Source organism: Polypterus senegalus, chromosome 6 (assembly GCF_016835505.1).
Source record: "Polypterus senegalus isolate Bchr_013 chromosome 6, ASM1683550v1, whole genome shotgun sequence".
Classification (NCBI taxonomy): domain Eukaryota; kingdom Metazoa; phylum Chordata; class Cladistia; order Polypteriformes; family Polypteridae; genus Polypterus; species Polypterus senegalus.
Window position 1 is genome coordinate 152,468,854 of NC_053159.1, and position 23,440 is coordinate 152,492,293.

Genomic DNA, 23,440 nt, shown 5'->3' on the forward strand with positions numbered 1-23,440 from the left:
CATCCGTCTATCGTGAAGTATTAGGTATGTCAATAAATTTCGTCTAAACTAACGACACTTTTCCGTTAGTAGTTCAGTTCTTATTTCTCTCCATTGTTTTGACTGTAGTTACTGCACAGTCCAATGCGCAGCACGAGGACACAGTCGTCCATTTCCTTTAAGAGTCCGCTCCGCCCACTTTCTGAAGCGCATGCGTGCCGATCGCCTAATGACGCCACAGAGCAGCGAAGAAGCTATGGATTGGACGCCAGTGGCGCGAAAGTGCACATGTGACTTTTAGGATTGGCGCGAATTCTTTCAGTGTAGTACGGGCGAGGGGGGAGCCTGTGAGTGATCTGCAGCTTTCTGTATCTGTTTAACTACAAGATTTAAAGTATGGACCTTCCGGAACCAGCTGTGGGAGCCACTGGCCAGCAAGTAAAAGATGAGCTGTCAGAAAAGTGCCAGAAATTATTTCAAGCTTTTTTGGAAGAGTAAGTGGAAAACGTAAACGCTTATTACTTGAGCGGCAACGTGGAGACTGTCGGGGAGGGAAGGAGGGTTGCTGTTTCTTCTGAGTGATTATCTGCAAAGCCCAAAACTCTCGCAGAAAGCCCGGTTTTACTCTTGAGTGTTCCTAATTCAAAGTGGAAAGTTTAAATGGAAGTTTAAAAGCTGCACGCAAAGCGCTACCTTTACTTCACAAGACGTCACTTTTAATATTTTCTCGCATGTGCATTGAAACAAAAAAATGCATTTCCGTTAAACTTACGTATATTTGTGTATACTTTTTTAGGCATTGTGTCGGCCGAGTGATTTCATAAATGCCATCGCCTCGACATTTTATTGTATTACTTCTTTCAGGTTTCAGAATAGTGATGGCGACATCAAATACTTGCAAGATGCGGAGGAGCTGATCCGTCCCGAGAGAAACACTTTGCTCGTCAGTTTCGGCGATCTCGAGCAGTTTAACCAGGAGCTCTCAACCACCATCCAGGAGGAGTTTTACAGGTAAGGTGACGACTAACGAGCACCAAGGTGGCAGCCTGCAAAGCTCGGAAACCCCCTAATTAGGAAATATTCAAGGACACAAAAGTGGCTTTGTTTTATTTCCCTTAATTCCGATAAGTGAGAAATCTAACTTTCTGTTGTTACATTAGTGACTGGATGCGCTAAATAAAGCGGCTGCGTGCAGCCTTTTATACTTAACAAGTCTGACACCTGCCATTCCCGGGTAGGAGACTTGAAAACTGTATCTCCACGCAAGTGTGTATGGTTTGTACTTGTGCTCATGCAAATTCGTTATTTTGTGTGTAGGGGTATGCATTGCTGTTTTCGAAGGAGCAGCTGTGGATAACACTGGTGTTTCCTAAATCCCGGCTTTGTCCATGTCGAGTTTGTGCTTTCTTCCTGTTTCTGCTGCAGTGCTGGGCAACATTACTTTCAAAAGAAAGTTATATTACTTATTAACAAAAGTAATTAAATGTTACCATAGTTATCTATTACAAATTGTAATGTGCTACAAGCAGTTTGGGACTTTATCTCGTTTATATGGAGAAACTGCACATTTCAGTGGCCAGCACTTGTTATTAAATCCCAAGCCCATATGAACCTTAATGAAACTGACCAGAAATGCAACCAGATTTGATCATTGTTTTGAGTTGTATAAATAAATTTAGACCTTTGTGTTCTGTGAAGTAAATAACATCCATCCCCAATGCAAACTGCTGAAGGCTTGTTGTATGAGAGCTGTTGTGTCATCAAATAACACAGTTTCAACATGCAGTGTCTGGATGAGAACCAAACTGCAGCCATAGATGTGCAGGTTATGTTTACAAATCCAGGTTTGAGCTAACGTGCGAGTGACTGAGTGGGTCCTTTTAATGAATGGACACCCAGCCCAGGGCTGTTTCCTATCTTGTGCCCGTTGATGCTGGGATAAGCAGTGATCGCTCACAACCTTGAATTGATCGTGCGAGGACAGTATGTAGATTGTAGTACACGGTTTGTAGATATAAAGACATATCTCTCCCCATGAAGCGTTTATATTTGTAGAGAATTTGCTTTGTGTGTGCATGTATAGTGAGGTGTATGGCAGGTCAAAGTGGACCATGAAGCATATTTATATATATATATAAAAACTATCCACCTTAATGAAAGGACAAGGGTCTGTGTGTGTCTGTAAATATTTGCATCTGTCTGATTTGCCTTGTCTCTGTTATATGCCATTTGGTATGGGTTCATAAAAGCAGTACTAATGTTTGTGATGTGCCATCTGTTGGAATGAAAACTGAAGTGTGTTTTATTACTACATGTATTTTAAAATGCATTCCAATAGATTAGCACTGAACATGCTGAGGTTTATATTGCTTACTTAGATTTCAGCTCATATTAGAAATAGCATAGCTAGTAGGGCAGCAGGAGAGAAAAAATGCAGTTGATGGGAAGCACTATTTGTAAGTAATATGTCACATGCTGACCCAGATAACAACTCTCACAAAGGTGGCAGCTAGCCTTTCCTGCAGTTTGACTATTATTGGTATACAGTATGTTTAACAGGCACCTTTGTCCAGATCTGATGTCAATAATTGAAACCCCAGAATGCCATTGTGATAATTTATTTATAAGCATGTACAATAGTGGATGAACCAACAGTTAGTTTTGCTGCTTCACAGAGGTAGCACCAGTTCAAAAATGGCCTCTCAGCTGAAAACTGCTTCTCTGCTACTGTGTGTATGGCTTGTACTTGTGCTAATGGCTTCTCCTATGTTTTTGTGTGTATCTGCAGTGGATTCAGAAAGTATTCAGACCCCTTCCCTTTGTGCATATTTTATTGGGCTGTAGATTTTAAATGGATAAATTTAACATGTCAGCCAATCGGGTTACACTCGATTCATAATGAAAAAGTGAAAGCATGCATTTGGAATCGTTTTCAAATTTATTAAAAGATAATCTGATATCTCTCATTTATGTAAGCATTCATACTCTTAATTCAGTACTTTGTAGAAACCCCTTTGGCAGTAATTGCAGCTTTGTGTCTTCTTGGGTTAAGTCTCTAGAAGCTTTGCAAACCTGGATTTGGCCAGTTTGCTCCACTCTTCCTGGCAGATCTTTTCATACTGTTAGATTAGTCAAGAAGTGTCTGCAAACTGCCATCTTCCAGTCTCTCCACAGATGTTCAATGAGGTTTATGTCGGCATTGGCTGGACCACTCAAGGGAGTTGAAGGCTTGTCCCAAAGTCACACCAGTGATGCCTTAACTGTATGCTATGGGACTCTGTCACACTGCAAGGTGATCCATCGCCCCAGTCTGAAGTGGCTTGCACTCTAGAGCGGGTTTTTTTTTTTTTGTTTTACTCTCCAGAGACCCCTGTATTTGGCTGTATACATCCTTCCCTCCGTTCTGACCAGTCTCCCTGTTAACTGCTGCTAAGAAGCTCCAACATAGGATGATTGTGTCACCACCGTGCTTCGCCTAACTGATGTTATGAAGCAGGTGATGTTCAGTGCCTGATCTGACTTTTTGCTCAAACAGTTCAGTTTGTGTCTCGTCAGATCAGAGAATATTTCTCCTCATGGCTTTCCGGTTACGGGTCGTTCCAAACACCTGCCATTTCAGTTATTGAGGCCACTGTGCTCCAGAGAACACTCTAGAGCTTTAGAAGTAGTTTTATCCCCCCTATCCTGATCCATTCGTCATCATAGTTTGACCGCAGACGTCTACAGCGTGTTCCTCTGACTTCATACCTTGTTTTTTATTTATTTATTTATTTTTTTCCTTGACATGCTTTGTGAATTGTGAGACCTTGAATACACAGGCGTCTGTCTTTTTTTAAATGCCATAGGTGAACTCCCGTCAAGTTCTAGACGCACCTGAAGGAGAATTTAAGCAAACACAATGCACCTTATCACTCACCTTTGAGCAACATAGCAAGGGGCCTGAATACTTAACAAGAATGTTTCAAGGGAAAACGTGCTTTCATGTTGTCATTATGGGTTATTAATTGTAGAATGATGGTCAGAAATAACAGGTTTATCTAATTTAAAGTAAATCTACAGCACAAAATATGTAGGAAGTGAGCAGGTCTGGATACTTTGTAAGTCCACTGTGTGTGCTCCATATGTGTTAATAGAGCTTAGTGCAGTTGTGCCTTGCAGATATACTCAGGGTTTGAATCTCACACCTTATCATCCTCATCATCCATGTGGAGTTTGCATATTATCCCCATGATTTTATGTAGGTTTTTTTTCTCCCGTCTACTCCAGTTTTCTTCCCACAAGACTGAGTTGTGTTTTAATTGGCCCTGTATATGAGAGAGCTGATGGATGTGTCCTGTAATGGACATTGCATCCTCTCCAGACATCGTGTTCATGCATAAAGCTGTCCGAATAGGCACTGTCTTCTTATAACTCCGACTCCCAACTGTGCAGACTGGTTAGAAAATGTAACAACTACTGGGGCCCAGGCAGGCTAAGTAACTTTGCTCAGGGCCACTTCTTTTTGACGTCCTTGTGCTTTAAAGTCCAGTGCTTCCAACCACTAGATAACTCTGCTCAGCCTCTTTTCCATACTAATTATGAAGTGGCTTGCTGCTTGACTATAGTCATCTAACACTTTTGTATGGCAACTTTCATGAAGAGCACATCTCGAACAATCCTGCAAGGCTCATATCATTGGAGGTCCAAGGAATGAAAACCTGTAGGTGACCCCAAACACATGCATGGGGAATATACAGTAGTTTTAAAAACATCTTGAAAGAGCAGCAGTCATTGTGACATTTAACATGAACTTGCAAGTGGAGTGTACGAGAATTGGTTTTGTGTCCGTATATAAAAAAATAAGTTGGTCGTATTTTTAGATTCTTTAGTGTCATTTCTGGCCAGTGCCTCATGGAATTGTACGCACATTCTTCAACTTGACTGTTTTAAAAACTGATAAACAGATCCAATATGTGAATTATAGAGCACAATGCACGATGTTTGAGGTAGCCTTAGTTTAGCGACAGGTCATTTAATCTTATCTACCATTTTAACGGCACTCTTCACTAGTAGCACTTACTGCCTTTTTAATTTTTTTTAATTAATTAACATTCCCTAGTAGATACTCTCACTCTTTTTAGACATGACTGACATTTTTTTTTCAGTATATATGCAGTAATTATTTTTTCCTTTTTAATTTTAAAATGACACCATGTATTGAAGATAGAAGACATGCCCTGCAGTATGTAAGGGCCACTTCCCATCAAATATGCTAAATGTCATCAAGGTCCTATCGGTGTTTGTATCATGTGGTTGGTTTTGTTTTCTTCTTCTAGAGTCTATCCGTATCTTTGTCGAGCTGTGAGGAACTTTGCACGTGACCATGGAAATATTCCTGCTAATAAGGAGTTTTATGTTGCCATCCAGGATCTCCCTTCCAGACACAAGTAAGAATTTCTTACCTTCCTGTCGGGCGTGCAGACATTGTTGTTGTTTATTTGATGGTCAGTCTTTCTTATTTTGCTGCTCCCAGTTAAATACGTGTGTCAGTTCATTGTTAAACTTAATTTATTACATGAACACGTTCTGTCATCTTTTACCCACCATACAGAATCCGAGAGTTAACAACCGCCCGAGTTGGCACTTTAGTTCGCATCAGTGGCCAGGTGGTGCGAACTCACCCTGTGCATCCAGAGTTAGTCAGTGGCACTTTCCTGTGCCTGGATTGCCAGACTGTTCTTAAAGATGTAGAACAGCAGTTCAAATACACCCAGCCCAACATATGCCGTAACCCGGTCTGCAACAACCGGAGGCGCTTCATGCTGGACACCAATAAGTCCCGATTTGTCGACTTTCAGAAGGTCAGGTCAATTTTCCTGTTCAGTTATTGTTTTCCTAACTTTTTTTTTTTTTTTGCTTTGCAAAGGAAGGGTGTTCTAATTATAAATGCTAAAAGTTCCTGCTGCTCACTACTACACCCTGCATCTGTCTTTTGCAGGTCCGAATTCAGGAGACCCAAGCCGAATTGCCCCGTGGCAGCATCCCTCGTAGCATGGAGGTGATTGTGCGAGCTGAAGCAGTTGAATCAGCCCAGGCTGGAGACAAGTGTGATTTTATTGGCTGTCTGATAGTTGTTCCAGATGTTTCCCAGCTTACCACTCCAGGTATTTTAGTTAAAGTGTTTAATTTTTCTTGGTGTGACTTTGATTGTGAGACAGCGATAGAGAAGACTACAAAATGCAACTTTCTTCTTTAATTTAGCATTCAGCATGTCAGTTATGCTTGCTACTGAATTCAAAGCAAGCATAAAGGTACTTATAGTTTAAGTAACATTGATTTCAGACTCATAAAAATAAAAATTTGGTGGTGTTGTGGTTCAGCAAAGTATGTATTTTTAATGGCAAGAATGAAAACAATTGCTTTCTTAAAAAATACTTCATATATGATTACAGCTTGATATTATTTTAAATGTAATGTTATTCATTACCTGTTATGTTAAAACACTTCCTGTGGTGCAAGTAAGCTTGTCTCATTTTTAGTACTGAACAAAAATGGCCCTGCAGGGGACTTATTGAGGCCTTCAGAAATCTTCAAAGCATATGTAACGTTGGTCCAGCCAAATAGTGGACATCTAGTGCAGCCTAAGTGGACAAGGCTGAAGCCACGAAGCACTTCATTACACAGGGAGCCATGGGAATGTAAAGTACCAAGTTACATAGTTGAAGTGAAAGGCTTAGCAGTTATTAAAATTATCTGATAAGATACATATTGGCGTAAACTACCTGTTAGATAACCAGATAAGCTTAAAGAACTGAACGGTTTCTTCTGTTTGTCACATCTCTCCAGTTCTTAAATATTTAACTGGCAAGGCTTTTATAGCTGTCTGTGTCCATCAAAATTACGAGACAGATTATGAATTCCTCAGTGACTGTAATGTTTTAAAGCTGGAGCAAAATTAAACAATTACAATCAGAAGTTCCCCATTCTTTTTCAGTATTGATTTCCTGTTTGTTTACCTTCTTTTATTTAGTCAATTCTCTGGGTGGGAGTTAGGGTGAAGAAGCTAACAAAGTATGCAAATTTCACATCCACTTCCTTCTTCCTACATTTTATTTATGAAATACACGGGTTCTGCAATATGACCTAATCTGTAACTTTTACTTTTGTGTTTTCAGGTGCACGGGCAGAAACGAGCTCTCGCGTCGCTGGCTCCGAAGGGTATGAGAATGAAGGAGTTCGGGGTTTGCGAGCTTTGGGTGTGAGGGAACTGTCCTACAAGTTATCCTTCCTGGCATGTCATGTTGCTCCTACAAGCCCACGGGTATGTATAAGAAATTTTTGAACTCCCGTGATCCTGTAGTTAGGATATAGCGGGTTGGATAATGGATGTATTTTTTGAGTGGGCTTTGAGTTTTTAGTATATGCAGCCCTCATTTAAAACGAAACAAAAAGTTTACTGTGTTAAGTGCAATTGTTAACACTGCAGCCTCACAGCTCTATGGTACCGGGTTCAAATTCTAAGCTGGACAGTGATAGTATGGAGCCTCCACCTTTTGTTGGTGTCCGATTGGAATTTTTTTCTGTGTACACTTATTTTCATCTCCTGTATACCAATGGATGCGTATTAAGTTAGCTGGTATGTTAAAATTGCCTTCTTGTGTGGGTTTATGCCCTGTGATGGGCTATTGCTCTATTAATGGTTACTCCCTACATTGTGCTCATTGCTCCCAAATGTCTGAGAATGTTTGTCTAGTGAATAAACAAAAATATTTTTGCTTTTTTAGTTTGGTGGCAAAGAGCTCAGAGATGAAGAGCAGACAGCAGAGAGTATTAAAAACCAAATGTCTGTAAAGGAGTGGGAAAAGGTGTTTGAGATGAGTCAGGATAAGAATCTCTACCACAACCTTTGCACCAGCCTTTTCCCCACCATCCATGGTAAGTGTGAGTTAAAACTGCAAGCACAAAGTCTTTCATGAAAGCCAGTGAAGCCAAAAAGACTTTAACAACCTTTTACACCTTATATAGGAGTACCTCCATCGGTCAAGAATTTACTTTAGAATAATGTAACAAATGGATAAAGAGGAATGGCTGGGATATTATGAAGTGCCTTTAACTGAGATACTTTTTTTTTTTTTTTTTAATTTCTGATGAATTTTCTATTTGGTTATTCTACACACTAGGTAATGATGAGGTAAAGAGAGGCATTTTACTGATGCTTTTTGGAGGTGTTCCAAAAACAACTATGGAAGGCACCTCTCTGCGAGGAGACATTAATGTTTGCGTTGTGGGTGATCCTAGCACGGCAAAGAGTCAATTTCTTAAGTAAGTAATTAAAACTATTGCTGAAAAGCATTTCTTCATAGTGAACACCTTTTGTATTAAAGGCCAAAATTTGAACTCATTCAGAGTTATGTAATTTTGATTGTAATTCACAGAACATTCAACTTGTTTGGGAGCGTATCTGTCTGGCTATTTTAGCTGTTAGGTTTGTATTATGTAGGAACTGTAACTTTCTTGCATTTTGTTCTGATCTCTCCCCTTGCAATTAATTTTAGTTATGTTGACCTGTTTTGTAAATTACATTGGGTAAAAGCATCTGCTTAGCAATTTTTAATGTAAATGAATATTCAAAAGTAAATATGCCATGACTTTCATTAGTGTAAAGAGTCTCAAGGGATTTCTTTATTTTATAGGTTAGTTTATTGATCAGGGATTCATATTAAACGTAGTACACCTAAATGTTCACCATGTATATGTACACCATTTTAAAGCTTGCTTACGTTGCCATTATATACAGTATATAAATAAAGGAAAAAAGAGGACAGTTTTAATGTAACATAAGATGTTCCCAAACATTCTAGTATATCCTTAAACATTTATTTTTAAATGCAGTTTGGGCATATATATTTTTTTTCTTAAGTATCTGTTAGCATGTTGGGCTATTTTCTACAAAATTAATCATTTTTAAATGCACAAGCTAATTTTGAAGGAATATTAAAGAGAACAGTTATCACTTGTATATTCACTTGGTATGTCAAGAAAGCCTCTTTACTTGATTTTTGCATTTGCAGGCAGGTGTTTTTCATATTGCAGTATAAAGAGCTGGTGCTTTGTATTCATGCATTATCGATCCAGAATTGTGGAAATATACATTTCACGTTATAAATATTGGTATTGCTGAACTCTGCTGCCAAAGTGACTGCTTTGAAGAGCGTGTTGATTTAATCCAAAAGTGTATCTCAAAAACACTCATAGCTGTAGGCAGTAGTGAGAATACAAAACTGCATATTTTTGTGTTATTTGTGTGCTTGCCAAAAGCTGAATGAACACAAAGATCTACCACATCTTCTTGGGGACGTTTTGAACACAAGTGTTGATGTCCTGGGTGTCTCGATCTCTACAGTGAGTTGTGTCCTTTTATTTCAGGCATGTGGAGGAGTTCAGCCCCCGAGCTGTGTACACAAGTGGAAAAGCATCAAGTGCTGCTGGTCTGACTGCTGCAGTTGTGAGAGACGAGGAGTCTCATGAGTTTGTTATTGAGGCCGGTGCCCTTATGTTGGCTGACAATGTGAGTTTTCTGTGCCTCCAAAACTGATTTCACTGTTTCAGTATGTGCTTGTTGATACTAAATTTTACTGTATGTCTTAGTATCAAATTCTCTAGGGGCTGATTATTTTTATTTATTTGGTTTTTTTTTTTTTAAATACTTTCCTCTTATTATTGGGAAGAAGTGTTCAAAATGTCTGCTTTTTAAATTGTGTTTTCTCTATATTTAAAATGTTTCTGGGCAATCTTTATACCAATGATTCTCAACCTTTTACCCACTATGCACCTGCTCTTGTAAGAGTATATCAGTTGTGACCCACTCAGCATCTACAGTAAGGCAAATGAGGATTACCATCATCATTTACACCTGGGGCCTCATGTATAATGCCAAATTCACACTAAAACGTGGCATTCAGACAAAAGTTGAAATGTATGTGCGTACACAAAAATCCAGATACATAAATCTGTGCATACGCTAAGTTCCACGCACTTCCTCTTTACAAATCCCAATGAATGTGAAACTTAAAACACATGCATGTGCCTTCAGCCCCAACCCAACTCCTCCTAGAATTTTGCATATTTTATCTTATATTATCCCCTTCAGTTCAGTGTTTGGTTAAAAAAACAATGAAAAAGGCACATGAAAAAAAAAATTTCAACGAATACTATTTGTTGGCTTTATGCAGTGGTATAAGCAACAAAAGTGTGGTGGAGACACTTGAAAGTTGAAGTTCAGAAAGTCGCACAGTGCCCGAAAGAAAATGAAGTGGTCAGATATCACAGTCGGCATGAAATGGCGAGTCACAGCCCACCGTCTTCTGTTTCAGACAATATTACAAAAGCTGTCTCCTGTGCAATGCTCAGGCGGTGATGGTGCTGCTGGGCCAAGCACGTCTTCGGGCACTGGCTGCGCACATATGTCTGCTTTGGAAACCGCAGGAAAGCTGTCTAGCTGTGTGCAAATGGACTGTTATGGAGTCACAAAATGCAATAGTGGGTGCTGTAAGAGATGTGGCCAATAAACTAAGGAAAATAAGGGCTGTATTATGTGATATTGAGCACAAATTTAATTAACTGGTTAAAAAAATAATATGCTGCATCAGACTACCTGTTTTTATGTTCAGCTGATTACATTCAAACAAAGTTGTAACGCTGTCCTACTTGGCTGATTATTTGGTGGATCGGGTTCATCATAGAGCATCCATTCGGGTGCATGCTTGCACACTGCAACACACTTTCTGTGCACTATAGAGCAGCACATTAATTGTGTGGGAATGCTTTCTTTTTACATAAGAAAATTAATTCTCTGAAGGTGCTAGTGCTTTTATGTTGTAGCGATGGCACCAGCCGCCACAACAGATTGATTCTCTGCTCATTACTTTGAAGTGACTCGTTATCCTTAAAATTACTGCTCGCCTTTTGCCTCACTAGTTGGAAAAATCTTCTGCAGTGGGGGGAGCTGCCATTTTTTTTATAGGTTCTCCAGTTATAGACAATGTAATTTTAGCTCATTCTTTTAGTGATTCATCCCTAGCTGAGGTAACTTGTCCAGCGCTGTTGCAATAGCAATGTGCATGCAGTTGACCACTCCAATTACATTTGGGAAAACCGAACATTGCTGCGAATTGCGCATTTATGTTTTCCAATTCAACCACAGTTTAAGGAATTTTTATCTATCTGGGTGATAAGCAGGTAATACCTTCCTATACAGTTGGCTTGGTGCAACTCAGTGATGTTTGTGAAATATCTGTTTGGTCAGCAAGTTCACATTGAAAAGCTCCTGTGCTTAAAAAGCTGAGCGTGGACAGAACTTTTAAAGGAGCAGGTAGAGCACAGTTCCTAAAAGTCTGCCTTTGTAAAGTGGGTCCTTTTCAACACACAGCTTGCAGAGGACAGCTCTTGGAAATCGATATTGACTTGGAAACCAATTGTCATCATCTGTAAATACATGCACTCTTCTAATTCTTCAATATGTGATGTCTAATAATAACGCTAAAGCAGCCATGGTAGTTGGAACAGTTTGGCCATTCCGCGCACCATTATATTTTTACAGAATGATTACAATTGAGTGAATTAAATTTGTAAGCGATATGCAGTTAATTTCAGTATGTTTGATAAAACCCACATCATAGATGTGAATCTAAAGAAAAGCAGACCACAGAAACAGTAGCACTGCATTGACACTAGATGCCACCATTTTGCAAAACCGAGCAGAAACGTGCGTATGCAAGGGGGAAGACCCTGCCGTGAAAATGTGCATGGCTTTAGGCCAAGTTCAGTTTTTATACATCTCAAAGTGAGGCCGGAAATGAGAGTATGCAACAGTTTTGTACGCACGCACAATTTATACTTTAAGCCTTTCATCTTTTTAAAATATTGGATTTCTAATTTAAACCAGTAACCTGTTACTCCCATTAATAAAATACTTGGTGGGTTTTTTTTTGTTTTTTTTTTTAAATAATGGGTGCATTTTTTTAAATCTAATTGGCGTAGTTTTCAGGGGTGGTGGAATAACAGGGTGGCAAACTAGATAAGCCTTCCCAGAGCAAGTACTGTAGCTAACATAAAGATATTGCCCAGTAACATCCTCTCCCAGCATTTTTATTTATTTATTTTTATTTTTTTTATGGCCTGCACTGGTTGTGTTTTTTTTTAGTTATCCCTTTCTAAATCTGACATTTGTTGCACAAAGCTGACAGCAGAGGACTCTGCAGTTCTATGTTGCACATTAATTTTAATGAGCATCTTGTACTCCTGACCCAGCACAGAATTGTTTGTGCCCCAAAGTTGATTGAGAACCAGTGTTGTATACTCTTGCATCCTTCATCTTCAAAACGATTTTTATCAATGATTTATACCATATTTTGTTAATAGATGTTGTTATAATGGTCATGTAGCAGTAAAGTCTTTATAAAGTTTGGCGAAATCTGCACTGAAACTCTGTAGTATGAAGGCACCTGCCCAGCCGGTCAGGCTTGAGTTGACATGCTCAAATACCGTATATGCTCCAATAGAAGCCCCCGGCGTTTATTTGCAAAACTAGCCTCGGCTCCCGGCGCGTAATAGAGACCGGCTGCTATTAGAGACTGGCCATTATTAACGAAAACCTTCAGAGCGCAATATTTTTTTTTTGTGTGTGTCGGTACAGGTAGGTACGCAAAGTAGCTGTTTGTAATATTTGCCGGTATTTTTATTTGAATTTCACATGCTGCATAAGACTCTCAAAGATAAATGGTAATGTCTTTCTGTACCTTTCGCTGCTAATTGTCATCCAAATCCTCAATGACAGCTTCGTTGTTGTCCAGTTCACTATCGTCTTCCTCTTCCAGGTTTGTCCATATTTTGGTCAACTCGGCACGAAAATTAAGCAGTTTTAGAAACCAGCATATCCGTATTTCTTATATATGCAACATGCTGACATGCACATGTATTACACACGTCTATAAAGATAGACGCTTACATTGTACGCTAGTTGGCAAATATCAAAGACCCGGCTATTATTTGGCTGCGTCCCCTCTGAAGCCTGGCGCTTATTAGAGACTGACGACAATTGTTTATTGGAGCATATACGGTATATGGTTTCATGGAGTAAACCAAGTGGGTATATGATTAAACAAAACTAAATACCTGCATAGTAAAAATGTTCAGCTTTCATATCCATTTTAACATTTTATTTAGTTTGTTTTAAACCTGGACAGCAATTGTATTGTATTAATTCAGTGTTCACACATGTATGTTTGTTCTTCTAGTTGCATGTCTCTTGTAGTTTTCTCTTATCACCTAAGGATGAATTTGCTTTTGTAAAGTGTAGCAGGAAACCAGATGTACATCGGAGCTAATACATGGGTTGAAAAATTTGTTGCAGCTTAAGTGAGGCCACTAGTGTTAAATTACCTTATGATCTTATTTGCTTTATTTTTTTCCTGCATACTGTATATAGGGTGTCTGCTGCATTGATGAGTTTGATAAAATGGACATGAAGGATCAAGTGGCTATCCATGAGGCCATGGAACAACAGACTATTTCCATCACCAAAGCAGGTGTCAAGGTGAGTAAGCTTTTTAGACTTAGCATTGGAATTACTCTTATAAGCAAATGCCTACTAGGTACAGTACATTAAATTAACTGCTTATTGAGAAATTTGCTTGTAATTTGACTTCTTTTAATTAAATGTTTGGTTTTGATTGCTTAGTTCTACACTTAAGGTTTGACATTTATTATTTGTGGATTAGGTGATAGCCTTCACATTTTGAGAATGAAGTGAGAAACCTCAGCTATTTCAAGTTTAGAGTAAACTTAGAGTAGCTGGAACAAGAGTGGCTGTGATGAAATAACTGTAACCCATTTAATTTCTTTTAGGCCACTCTGAATGCACGAACGTCCATCCTAGCAGCAGCCAATCCTATTGGTGGGCGATACGACCGATCCAAATCACTGAAGCAGAATGTCAATCTGACAGCACCCATCATGTCCAGATTTGATCTTTTCTTCATTCTTGTAGATGATTCTAATGAGGTATGTGCTGTTGATGAAGTACACCTGGTTTTGGAAAATTGTAATGTCTAGGTTTGCTTTCTGACATGGTCTTTCCCATTTTTCTAGGTCACAGATTACGCCATAGCCAGACGTATAGTTGATCTCCATTCAAGAATTGAGGAATCTATTGACAGAATGTACACACTGGATGAAATCCGCAGATACTTGCTTTTTGCCAGACAATTTAAACCCAGAGTGAGTTCCATTTCTGTACTGCCATAATTCTTTTGGTACTCCTATTTAATAGCATAACTTTCTCAAGCCCACTTTTCTATGAGAGACATTTTCAGAAATACACTGCGTGTTGCACAGCTAAATAAAATACAGAGCAAACCGTTTTGACAGTTTAAGCAGGTAAATAGTTTAGGAACTTGAACAGAAGTGCACATCCGTTTTATGAAATACAGTACATGCTTTGCAAAGCTTGAAATGAGAATTCAGACATGTACACACAAATGTGTCAATCCATTTTCCACTCCATTTATCAGTTTTGCAGTCCTGTGAAGTCCATGCACTATTGAGTGCAAAGTAGCAATCGGTTCCAAACAGAGTATTAATCCAAGAGCTCACCCACATACTGGACCACTTTAGAGTCTCCAGCTAATTTACCTCACGTTTTTGAAAATCTAAATAAACATAGTGAGAAAGTAGAGCCTCCACGCAGGCAGTACCTAAAGCATAATTTGGTCTGCAGGGATGTGAAGCGGCAGGGCAAACCACTGTGCCTCTTCAAGAAATATTTACTTACTGGTAAATTCTCACTAGTATGGTGCTATTTTGCCCCCCTCTACCTTACTCAGCTCCTTACACTCCTGGTCACTCTCTGAGGTCCTCGATCAGCAATCTCCTTACTGTCCCACGCACCAGACTCTCCACCCTGGAAGGCACCTTGTATTAATCATTAACATGTTTCTTACTATCCTTTTTCCTAGATATCTAAAGAATCTGAAGACTTCATTGTTGAACAGTATAAGCGTCTGCGACAGAGAGATGGCTCTGGAGTTAGCAAATCCTCATGGAGGATCACAGTCAGACAGCTGGAAAGCATGATTCGTCTGTCTGAGGCCATGGCCAGGATGCACTGCTGTGATGAGGTAGGTTTCCTGCTTTTCGTTGTCTCTGGGAAGCTGCACACTGTTGCTGCATCTTGCTTTTTATTGAGTCATTTTGTGAATTCAGTAAATGTCAGTTTACTTTGCATAGTAACAACAAGCACAAGCAACCCATAATGAAAAGGTTGAATATAAAATAAATAACCAGCCTCATTGTAGGGATGGGTAGTATGGCCAGAAATTTATATTGAGGGAGAGAGATATATTGTGACCGTGATCATTTGTATTATATCCACAGTATAATGTATGTACTGTACTTTTCAGAAAAACCTTTCCAGTTTAGGTATTTTATGTTGGCCCAGGTTCATAGGTTAACAGTTATTCATAAGGACCATTGTAATCAATTTTCAATTCTAAAATCATTCTGTGCAAAATAATGAAAATAAGAACAGAACAAGAAATAAACATAGTTATATCGTGTCACCAGTCCAGGATTTAACACCTTGCCCAGTTATTTTTAAATAAACCCATCAGTGAGTGAGCATGTGAGTGTTTGAGAAGTTTGTTCTGCTGTCTGATCAGCTCTGTGGGTGACGTACATAAACAAGGGAAGCAACTCGGTGTAATTATGGGTGGCTTTAAAAGAAGTTGGAGGTTGAGGTAACAGTGGAGTCTTCCTCCATGAAGGAGTGCAATTAATAAGTTGCATGTTGCCATCTCTGTCTCCAAAGATTGGACAAGGATTATTACAAGCAAAAGGGATACCACCTAATTTTGTGCTGGGGTATAACTGATCACTTTCTATAGCCAGTATGTGTGCCATTTGGGAGGATTTGAAGGCTGACAAAGAAAAGAAAAATACTTGTACCTTAAAACACTCTTCAGTAAACACGTAAATTCAGACGACATTTGCTAACATATATTCACATAAATAACACAAAACGGCTGTGGTTCGTTGTGCCCATCTTGCACTAAAATTCTTGTAGTTTGTGTTTTTAACAAATCCAGATGTACCACTAAATAGCAGCATTGCCTCAATCTGCATAGCCAGCCTAGATGGTGTATACACAAATGACCATGCAGATACATCATTTGTAAATCAAATGCAGCAACACACTTCTTGTTTACTTGACAAATTCCATTGGTTAAATTCTTTGGCTTCAGACCAAGTGAGTATGGTGAGCCAAAGTGTTGCTATATTGGCGAGGTCGATTTCTTCTTGGCCACTGTTTAGTCCAGCTGTCCTTTTCTGTATTGAGATACTTTTCGATCACCAATAATATCATTTGGCAGTGTTGAAGTGGACAGTTGAACGACTTGAGAATTTTACACATTGCCTAACCCTACCCATGACCTCCTGTTTCACAATCTGGCTTAGGTTCAAAATAATTTGGCAATGACCTGTGTGGTATAACGGGTCCACGGCTTCAAAAATATGGCCAGTTTTAAATCCAGATAGCTGTGTCAGTCTTTGTGGGCTCAATTGCACGATCACAGGGAATTAATGAGGTAATTGAGGTGAGTCGCACATGCGGGTGGGGTCATTCTCGATTGCCACATCGGCTTCCTGCGATGTGTGATTAAGGCGCTGTGCCCACGGAGACGTATAAGTATGGGCCGGCAACAGGGGCATCAGGAGGGGGAAAAAGGAAAAAAAAAAAAAGATTGAAAGAAAGAGAAGGAGGTTAAAGGATGTGAAAGGCAGGCTTGGGAGGACAAGCTGGCCACCTGGAAGGAGAAGGTCGTATTAGCTTGGGGCCCCGTGAAGGAGTGTCCGCTGTTGAGCTCTAGGGGCTAGTTCACCCCACTGAATATTTGGGTGGAGTGGAGTGAGCAAGGCAGATGACCTGCCTAGGCATCCGAGGTGCGACTGAGTGAGCGCAAAGGAAGACTGGAGGAGAGCCAACCTCAGACGGTCTGGGTGCGCAGTTCTGTAGGCAGCCAAGACGGGGGTCGGCACAAAGAAGTTCATGGCTGTTGAGTCTCCATTGGCTACGTGAGTGAGTTGGGAACACAAAGATGGAGGAGTGCTGAGATCGGGATGATTTAGAAGACTGCATTTTAACCTCTGATTTTAATGGATTTATCATGGTTATCTAACCACTTTTCACCTGGTTTTATGGATTTATTTAAGGGTTTTTCTTTTAGAACAAGGCGCTGTGGACACTTTTTTTGTTTTGATTTTGTTTTTAATAAAAGCACCTGAGCACTTTTTCCTCCATCCCATGCTTCATCTGAGATTTGTCCCCATTTGCCAGTTCAGCTCAGGCATAACCATCAACAGTGTTGGCTTCTACAGACTCCCATATGTGAAGAGCGAGTCTGGAGGGGACCGGCACCGTCACAACCTGCTTAAAATGGTGTGCCTGAGACAATTCATTTTTACTGCACTCTGTCCCAATTTGTTTAATGGGGGATGAATTGTGTATGGCACCTCTGTTCGTCTTGGCACTTGATGAATGTGGTGCATGGAATTTTTTTTTTTTTTTTTCCCCCCATGATTCCACTTTTTTTTTTTTTTGGTTAATGCAGACCACCCCTCACCGTGTAATCTTCCTATTTTGAAAGTGAATGGTTTTTTTGGGGAGGGGAAAGTAAGATTTCTTGCAGCATGCATTGATCTTTTTAATACTTCCCAGTAAAAATCGATGGAAGGGCATATGCATTGGCGCCTCTACAGAACCCTGCCGTTTTTTTGGCTCATAAAGTGTGAAACTGTCACAGATCCTTTCACATTAATTGGTGTCCAAGTGCCATTTGGCTTTAATTCGAGCTGCTGGCCTGTTTTTAAAGCCACTGAGCGCTTGGTGTACTTTATGTGCTGCTCTTGGCCTCCATGGCCCCTAAATGTTCATTGAGATTTGCAGAGAACTGTACCTAAGTGACTTTATAATTTGTCTTGCGCTGCTGTTCAGGTACAACCAAAGCATGTGAAAGAAGCTTTCCGATTGCTCAACAAGTCCATCATCCGGGTGGAGACTCCAGATGTGAACTTAGATCAAGAAGACCACGAGGAGGAAGAGAATGAGGCAGAAGAGCAACCTGTTGTTAATGGCATAAATGGTATTCATTTTTAAAGCAAATCACATTTAATCAAAATGTTTTTTTACCATAAGAAAATTTTTAGACCGCACTTAAGGAAGACTCATGCTGCGTGTGTGTTGTCAGATTGGTTTATCATCTGTCTGCTGCTATTTGCTTTTAGAGCCTGAAGTCCAACATCTTCTTTAATCGTCATTTGGTGAAGGACTATAAATGTTTTGCAATAAGGCAGAGACCTTCTTTCCATTTTAAAGCTTTATTCTTTGTAATGTTTATATTCTATAGAAATTGTCGATATTGATATCCTTTATTTGCACTATCTTTAGGTCATGCTGATGTTCCAAATGGCGATATTAATGGACACCCTGAAAAGATGACTGTGGAAACAGCAAAGCCAGCTCTCAGACTGTCCTTCTCGGAGTACCGCCGGATTTCTAACCTCCTTGTTCTTCATCTTAGGCAGGCAGAAGAAGGTTAGGGCACTCACATTTATGATTTTTAACTGTTAATCGAGTGTTACATTTTATTTAAGCATTATGGATGGGGTTTGTGGACTTTCCATGATGCACGAGTGGCCTCTGAAGTACTCCCCTTGGGAAGCTATGCACAGACGCCACTGCCCAGTCCACCCTTCAAAGAAATTTTGGAACTCTTTGTTTCTGGAATGGCCATCAGAGCGGTCGTCATATTGCACTGGATGTCCTGTATGTCATCAAAATGTCTTCTTTCAATATTTCCTTTATCTTCGGGTAAAGAAAAAAAGTCCTTGGGGGGGGCAGATCAGGAGAGTAGGGAGGGTGTACCAATACAGTTATGTGTTTACTGGCCAAAAACTCCCCTCACAGACAGTGCCTTGTGAGCTGGTGTTTGTTCGTTGCTCTAATGCAAGCTACGACATTCTCACGACGGCACACAAGAACACGCAACGGTAATAATGAACGCCTCTCAGCAAGACCCCGCCACATGTCGACACGAACACAGCTGTGAGACGCTGATATGCCAACGTTTTGAAACCTTACCGAGCTGTTTATGCAATGCTGCCCATGTAAGCACACGGTGGCAAGTTTGTGAACTTAATTGTCAGACCTCGTATAAAGCTTTATATTGCCCTCACAGACATGCAGATTAAGGTTACTTGGTGACTCCATTTTTGCCCACAGGGGATGGGTGTGTAAGTGGATTCAGCAAGGAACTGTGACCTGGTGGCAAAATACTACCGTTCCATGGGTTTTGGTGACTGCCTAATTAACCCCATGCAACCACTTGAAAATACTATATTTCGAAAACATGCTTTAGTGTTATAAATGTCTTGGAGCTAATTACTGGAGTTAGTTACTGGGCCTGGTGGCAGGCAGCTCTTCATAGGAGAGTGTGCCCTTTAAATCGAGGGGGAAGAGAGCAGAGAGCTTCATAGGAAACAAATAAATTGGATCATAAAAAAAAATTGATGGCCATTGCTGATACCATCAACATTTATTTATATAGCTCATTTTCTTACAAATTATGTAGCTCAAAACAGCAAAAAAGTGTTCAGGGTGCAAACAGCTGGAAGCTAGCCATGTTGTGTTTTTATAACCTGTGAAAATGAGAAAATTAACTCCTCTGTCTTGTTCAGAGAGTCCTAGTGATATACCCAGACTACACCCCCATACAAGTGATAATTGTATATAGCACATAAATATAAGGGTGGCATGGTGGTGCAGTGGTAGCGCTTCTGCCTCGCAGTAAGGAGACCCGAGTTCGCTTCCCAGGTCCTCCCTGCATGGAGTTTGCATGTTCTCCCCGTGTCTGCTTGGGTTTCCTCCCACCGTCCAAAGACATGCAGGTCAGGTGCACTGGTGATCCTAAATAGTGTGTGTGTGCCCTACAGTGGGCTGGCACCCTGCCCGGTATTTGTTCCAGCCTTGCACCCTGTGTTGGCTGGGATTGGCTCCAGCAGACACCCCTGACCCTGTGTTAGGATATAGCAGGTTGGAAAATAACTAGCTGACATAAATATAAAGACTGACTGTAGCTGGCAGTCTGTACGATGGAGAACTGTTATTATATAGTGCCTTTCTTATCACATGTTACCATAGTGCATTTTTGTAGTTATTTATTCTAATTTCCTTTTTACCAAGACCTAGGCATGTATTCCTAATGTCACATACGATTTAATTTCATTTGACTGGCTTTCCACCCTTTGCGTTGGAGTTTGTGCGGAGCCTCCATGTGGGCTCTCAACTTTTTTTTTTTAGGCCGAACCAAATTGGGGCTCTTGGCTCACCAGACACTCAATAATGAACATCACCCCACTCTTCATTTTTTTCATATAAAAAATATTAAAGGAAAGATTTGCTTTAGTTGTTGGGTGAAGGTTTTGGGTTCAGATACATGTAAGCTGTTTCCCAATGAAGGACTGCCTATTAGTTCCATGGCTTTTAGTCCCTGAAAATGAACTTTAGAGCTGCTGTGACTCTTCTCGATTCTGATCTAATTTTGAAATGTCATGATTCTTTTAACAGAGGACGATGATTCAGTGTTGAGAAAAAATGCACTTATTAACTGGTATCTGAAGGAAATTGAGGCTGAAATTGATTCGGAGGAAGAGCTTATTAACAAGAAGAAAATTATTGAAAAAGTGATTCATAGGCTTGTCCATTATGTAAGTTGTCAGTTTTGTTTTGTTTTTTTTCCTTCTACTTTGATTTAGTACGCCTTGCAGATAACGGCAGAAACCCTGTGATGGTGCGGACTGTGCCTGGTAATTCCATTGGCCTTCCTTCTTTATTTTGCAGGATCACATTCTGATTGAGCTGACCCAGAGTGGCTTGAAAGGCTCTTCAGAAGAATCGGAAGGCAGCGCGGAGGCAGACCCATTCCTGGTTGTAAATCCAAACTATACTTTGGAAGATTAAGGGAGGACTTCCTTCCGATTTTCATTCCTTGAATGTTTAGTGACTTATTGCTGACCACACAGTTGGACTTGTAAAGATTTCTACGTTTATTAAGGAGTGACATTTTGGTGTTTGTGCAGCAGTTGACCGCTTTACTTTTTTTGCATTTGTTGTATTTTGATGCAAGTAGAAAAGCTGGGTATCGATTGTTTCCTTGAAAAAGAGGAGACTACATGCTGCCTGTGTTTCTTGCTTTGATTTTTCTACAAAGCGTTCCTTATCCGCATAATAAAGCTGTTTTCTATCATGTAGCATAATACTGTAGAATAAAGTACTGTTTGTCATATAACTCAGCAAAAAATCTTCATATTCGTTCGAGACTGACCAAAAATCTGTTTTTGACTTAGGAGCTGAAACTGCGTAAATTTACACTCAAGTCTTGTTTCTGATTACACAGAACAGAAAAGTAAAACGTATTTTTCTAATAATGACTTATTTATAGGTCACACCTGAACACAGTGGCCAGGTGAAGATCATGTTGGGTGATGTTTTTAATATTCCATTTAGTAAATGCTCAATAAAATTTCAACTTGCCAAGATTCCAACTTTGTCTGTTCCTGCATGCTGGCTTGACCGGTTCAGTCTCCGTTTTCTTATAATTGGCCAACAAGTGTCTTTTGGTGGAGGCCTAAAGTGTGAAGCATGATAAGAAAACCATAAAATATGGGGCTTGGTATGGCGAGTTTGTGTGTGTTTAAGGCCCCAGATAGACGTGATGCATGTACAGTGACTTTTATATCAGAAGACAATACGAATTAACGACGTGTTAAACAGAAGGTGTGTTGTGTAATTTTTTGGAAAACTGTTTTTTTTTCCGGAGATCCAGATATTTCATTCTTTATAGTGACAATCTTCAAGTTGTTGTCCCAGTGTAGTAAATCAGTATCTCTGCTGCACCCCAGTCCATGGTAAGAGGCATTGGCTGCAGGTTTTCACTTCACCAGAGGCTGACTCTTGATTGCAGTTGGACGCCATTGTCCGCTTGCCTTTTTGTCTATTGCTGCATTCACGTGCTACTGGACAGAGAAATTCAAGCGACATGTCAGACAGTTTGGAAGAAACAAAGGGACCTGAATTCTCAGACTTGCAATGTAACACTGACCTTTTATGTTAGTCGGTTGTATAAAATAAATAAATAAAGACCTAACACAAGTCCATTAGAAATGCCATTTTTGTAGCATGCATTGAATATGTTTAGTTTGCTCTTAATTTTCACAGAAACATTTATTGCTTGTTTTGCAGACAAATCGAGAGCATCCTCACGTTTCTCCCGATAGTGTGACGTGAATGCACCGAGTGGGAAGGTGACACGTCCAATCTGTGAGCTACAAATCTCCGAGTTGTGAACGCCGCATACAACAACCGCATTTCTTTTTATAGCACATTTTCATATAGGAGATTGTAGCTCAAAGTGCTTTACAAAACAGCTAAAAGAAAGTTACTTGAAATGAAAAACAAATAAGTTTAGGTAATGATAAGGAATAAGTAACAAAGGCAAAAAGGTAACGTCAGATGGCTCGGGGGACAGAGAAAAAAATAAAACCTGCAGGAGTTCCAAGGGCACAAAGACCACCCAGCCGCCACTGGGCATTCTACCTAACATAAATGTTCTTAAAACAGTCCTCTTTGTTTTCAGGCTCTATATGATGACATTGATGATGCTGGTCTTGTGGATTGCTGGGATACCCACCTTCAGTTTATTAATACAAGGGGGCTGCATGGATATTTGATTGGGTGGTGGTGGCACAGAGAAAAACGGAAAAAAAAACAGCAGAAGGTAGTAAAAAGATTAGTACGGATATGCAGATCCCAGCAGAATATAATTCTATGCCCTTATAGTCTTGAAATTATAAGCAGACCACCATTAGAAGATCTAAGGGTACAACTTGGGGTGTTGGGGGCACTATCTATCTATAATTCACTAAGGCAAGACAACCATGGAAAGCACGCCGGAAGGGGTGTGGATTCACTAAGCCGCCGACAAGTGAGACACCTATGGCGCACGCAGGAAGGAGCCACGCCCACCAACTCCAAGATCATTGGATATGATGACAACTCACAGAGCCACGCCCACCAACTCGGACGCGACGACACAGAAAAAACAGCGTCATTTATATTCTTCTGTCGTAGAGGCCTCATGTACCTCCGAGCCACGTTGACTGTTCATAGAGGCATGTTTCTCGTGGAGGTAAATCGCCATATGCAGCGTGTAAAACGGTTTGCGAGGGGTATCCCGTGGGATCCTTAAAACAATCCTTTACAACTGAGGTTAAAACACAATGAAGTAAGCGGTCTTTAAAAATCGAGTTTTCGGTTACGACGCACGACCGCGTGCACCATAGCAAATTGTTTTACACGCTACATACAGCA

The 23,440-nt window shown here is 40.1% G+C and overlaps 1 protein-coding gene across 1 annotated transcript; it reads left to right on the forward strand.

Moving 5' to 3' along the window:
* The first annotated feature begins 286 nt into the window (after positions 1-286).
* Positions 287-21,615, forward strand: mcm6 (minichromosome maintenance complex component 6). The gene is made up of 17 exons (XM_039757382.1): positions 287-473; positions 844-990; positions 5,295-5,405; positions 5,570-5,819; positions 5,957-6,122; positions 7,134-7,279; positions 7,743-7,893; positions 8,139-8,280; positions 9,385-9,526; positions 13,445-13,552; positions 13,864-14,019; positions 14,107-14,235; positions 14,973-15,134; positions 18,008-18,155; positions 18,461-18,607; positions 20,639-20,778; positions 20,912-21,615. Exons 1-17 carry the CDS (start codon positions 376-378, stop codon positions 21,029-21,031), a joined length of 2,463 nt encoding a protein of 820 aa, XP_039613316.1. The 5' UTR covers positions 287-375; the 3' UTR covers positions 21,032-21,615.
* The last annotated feature ends 1,825 nt before the right edge of the window (positions 21,616-23,440 follow it).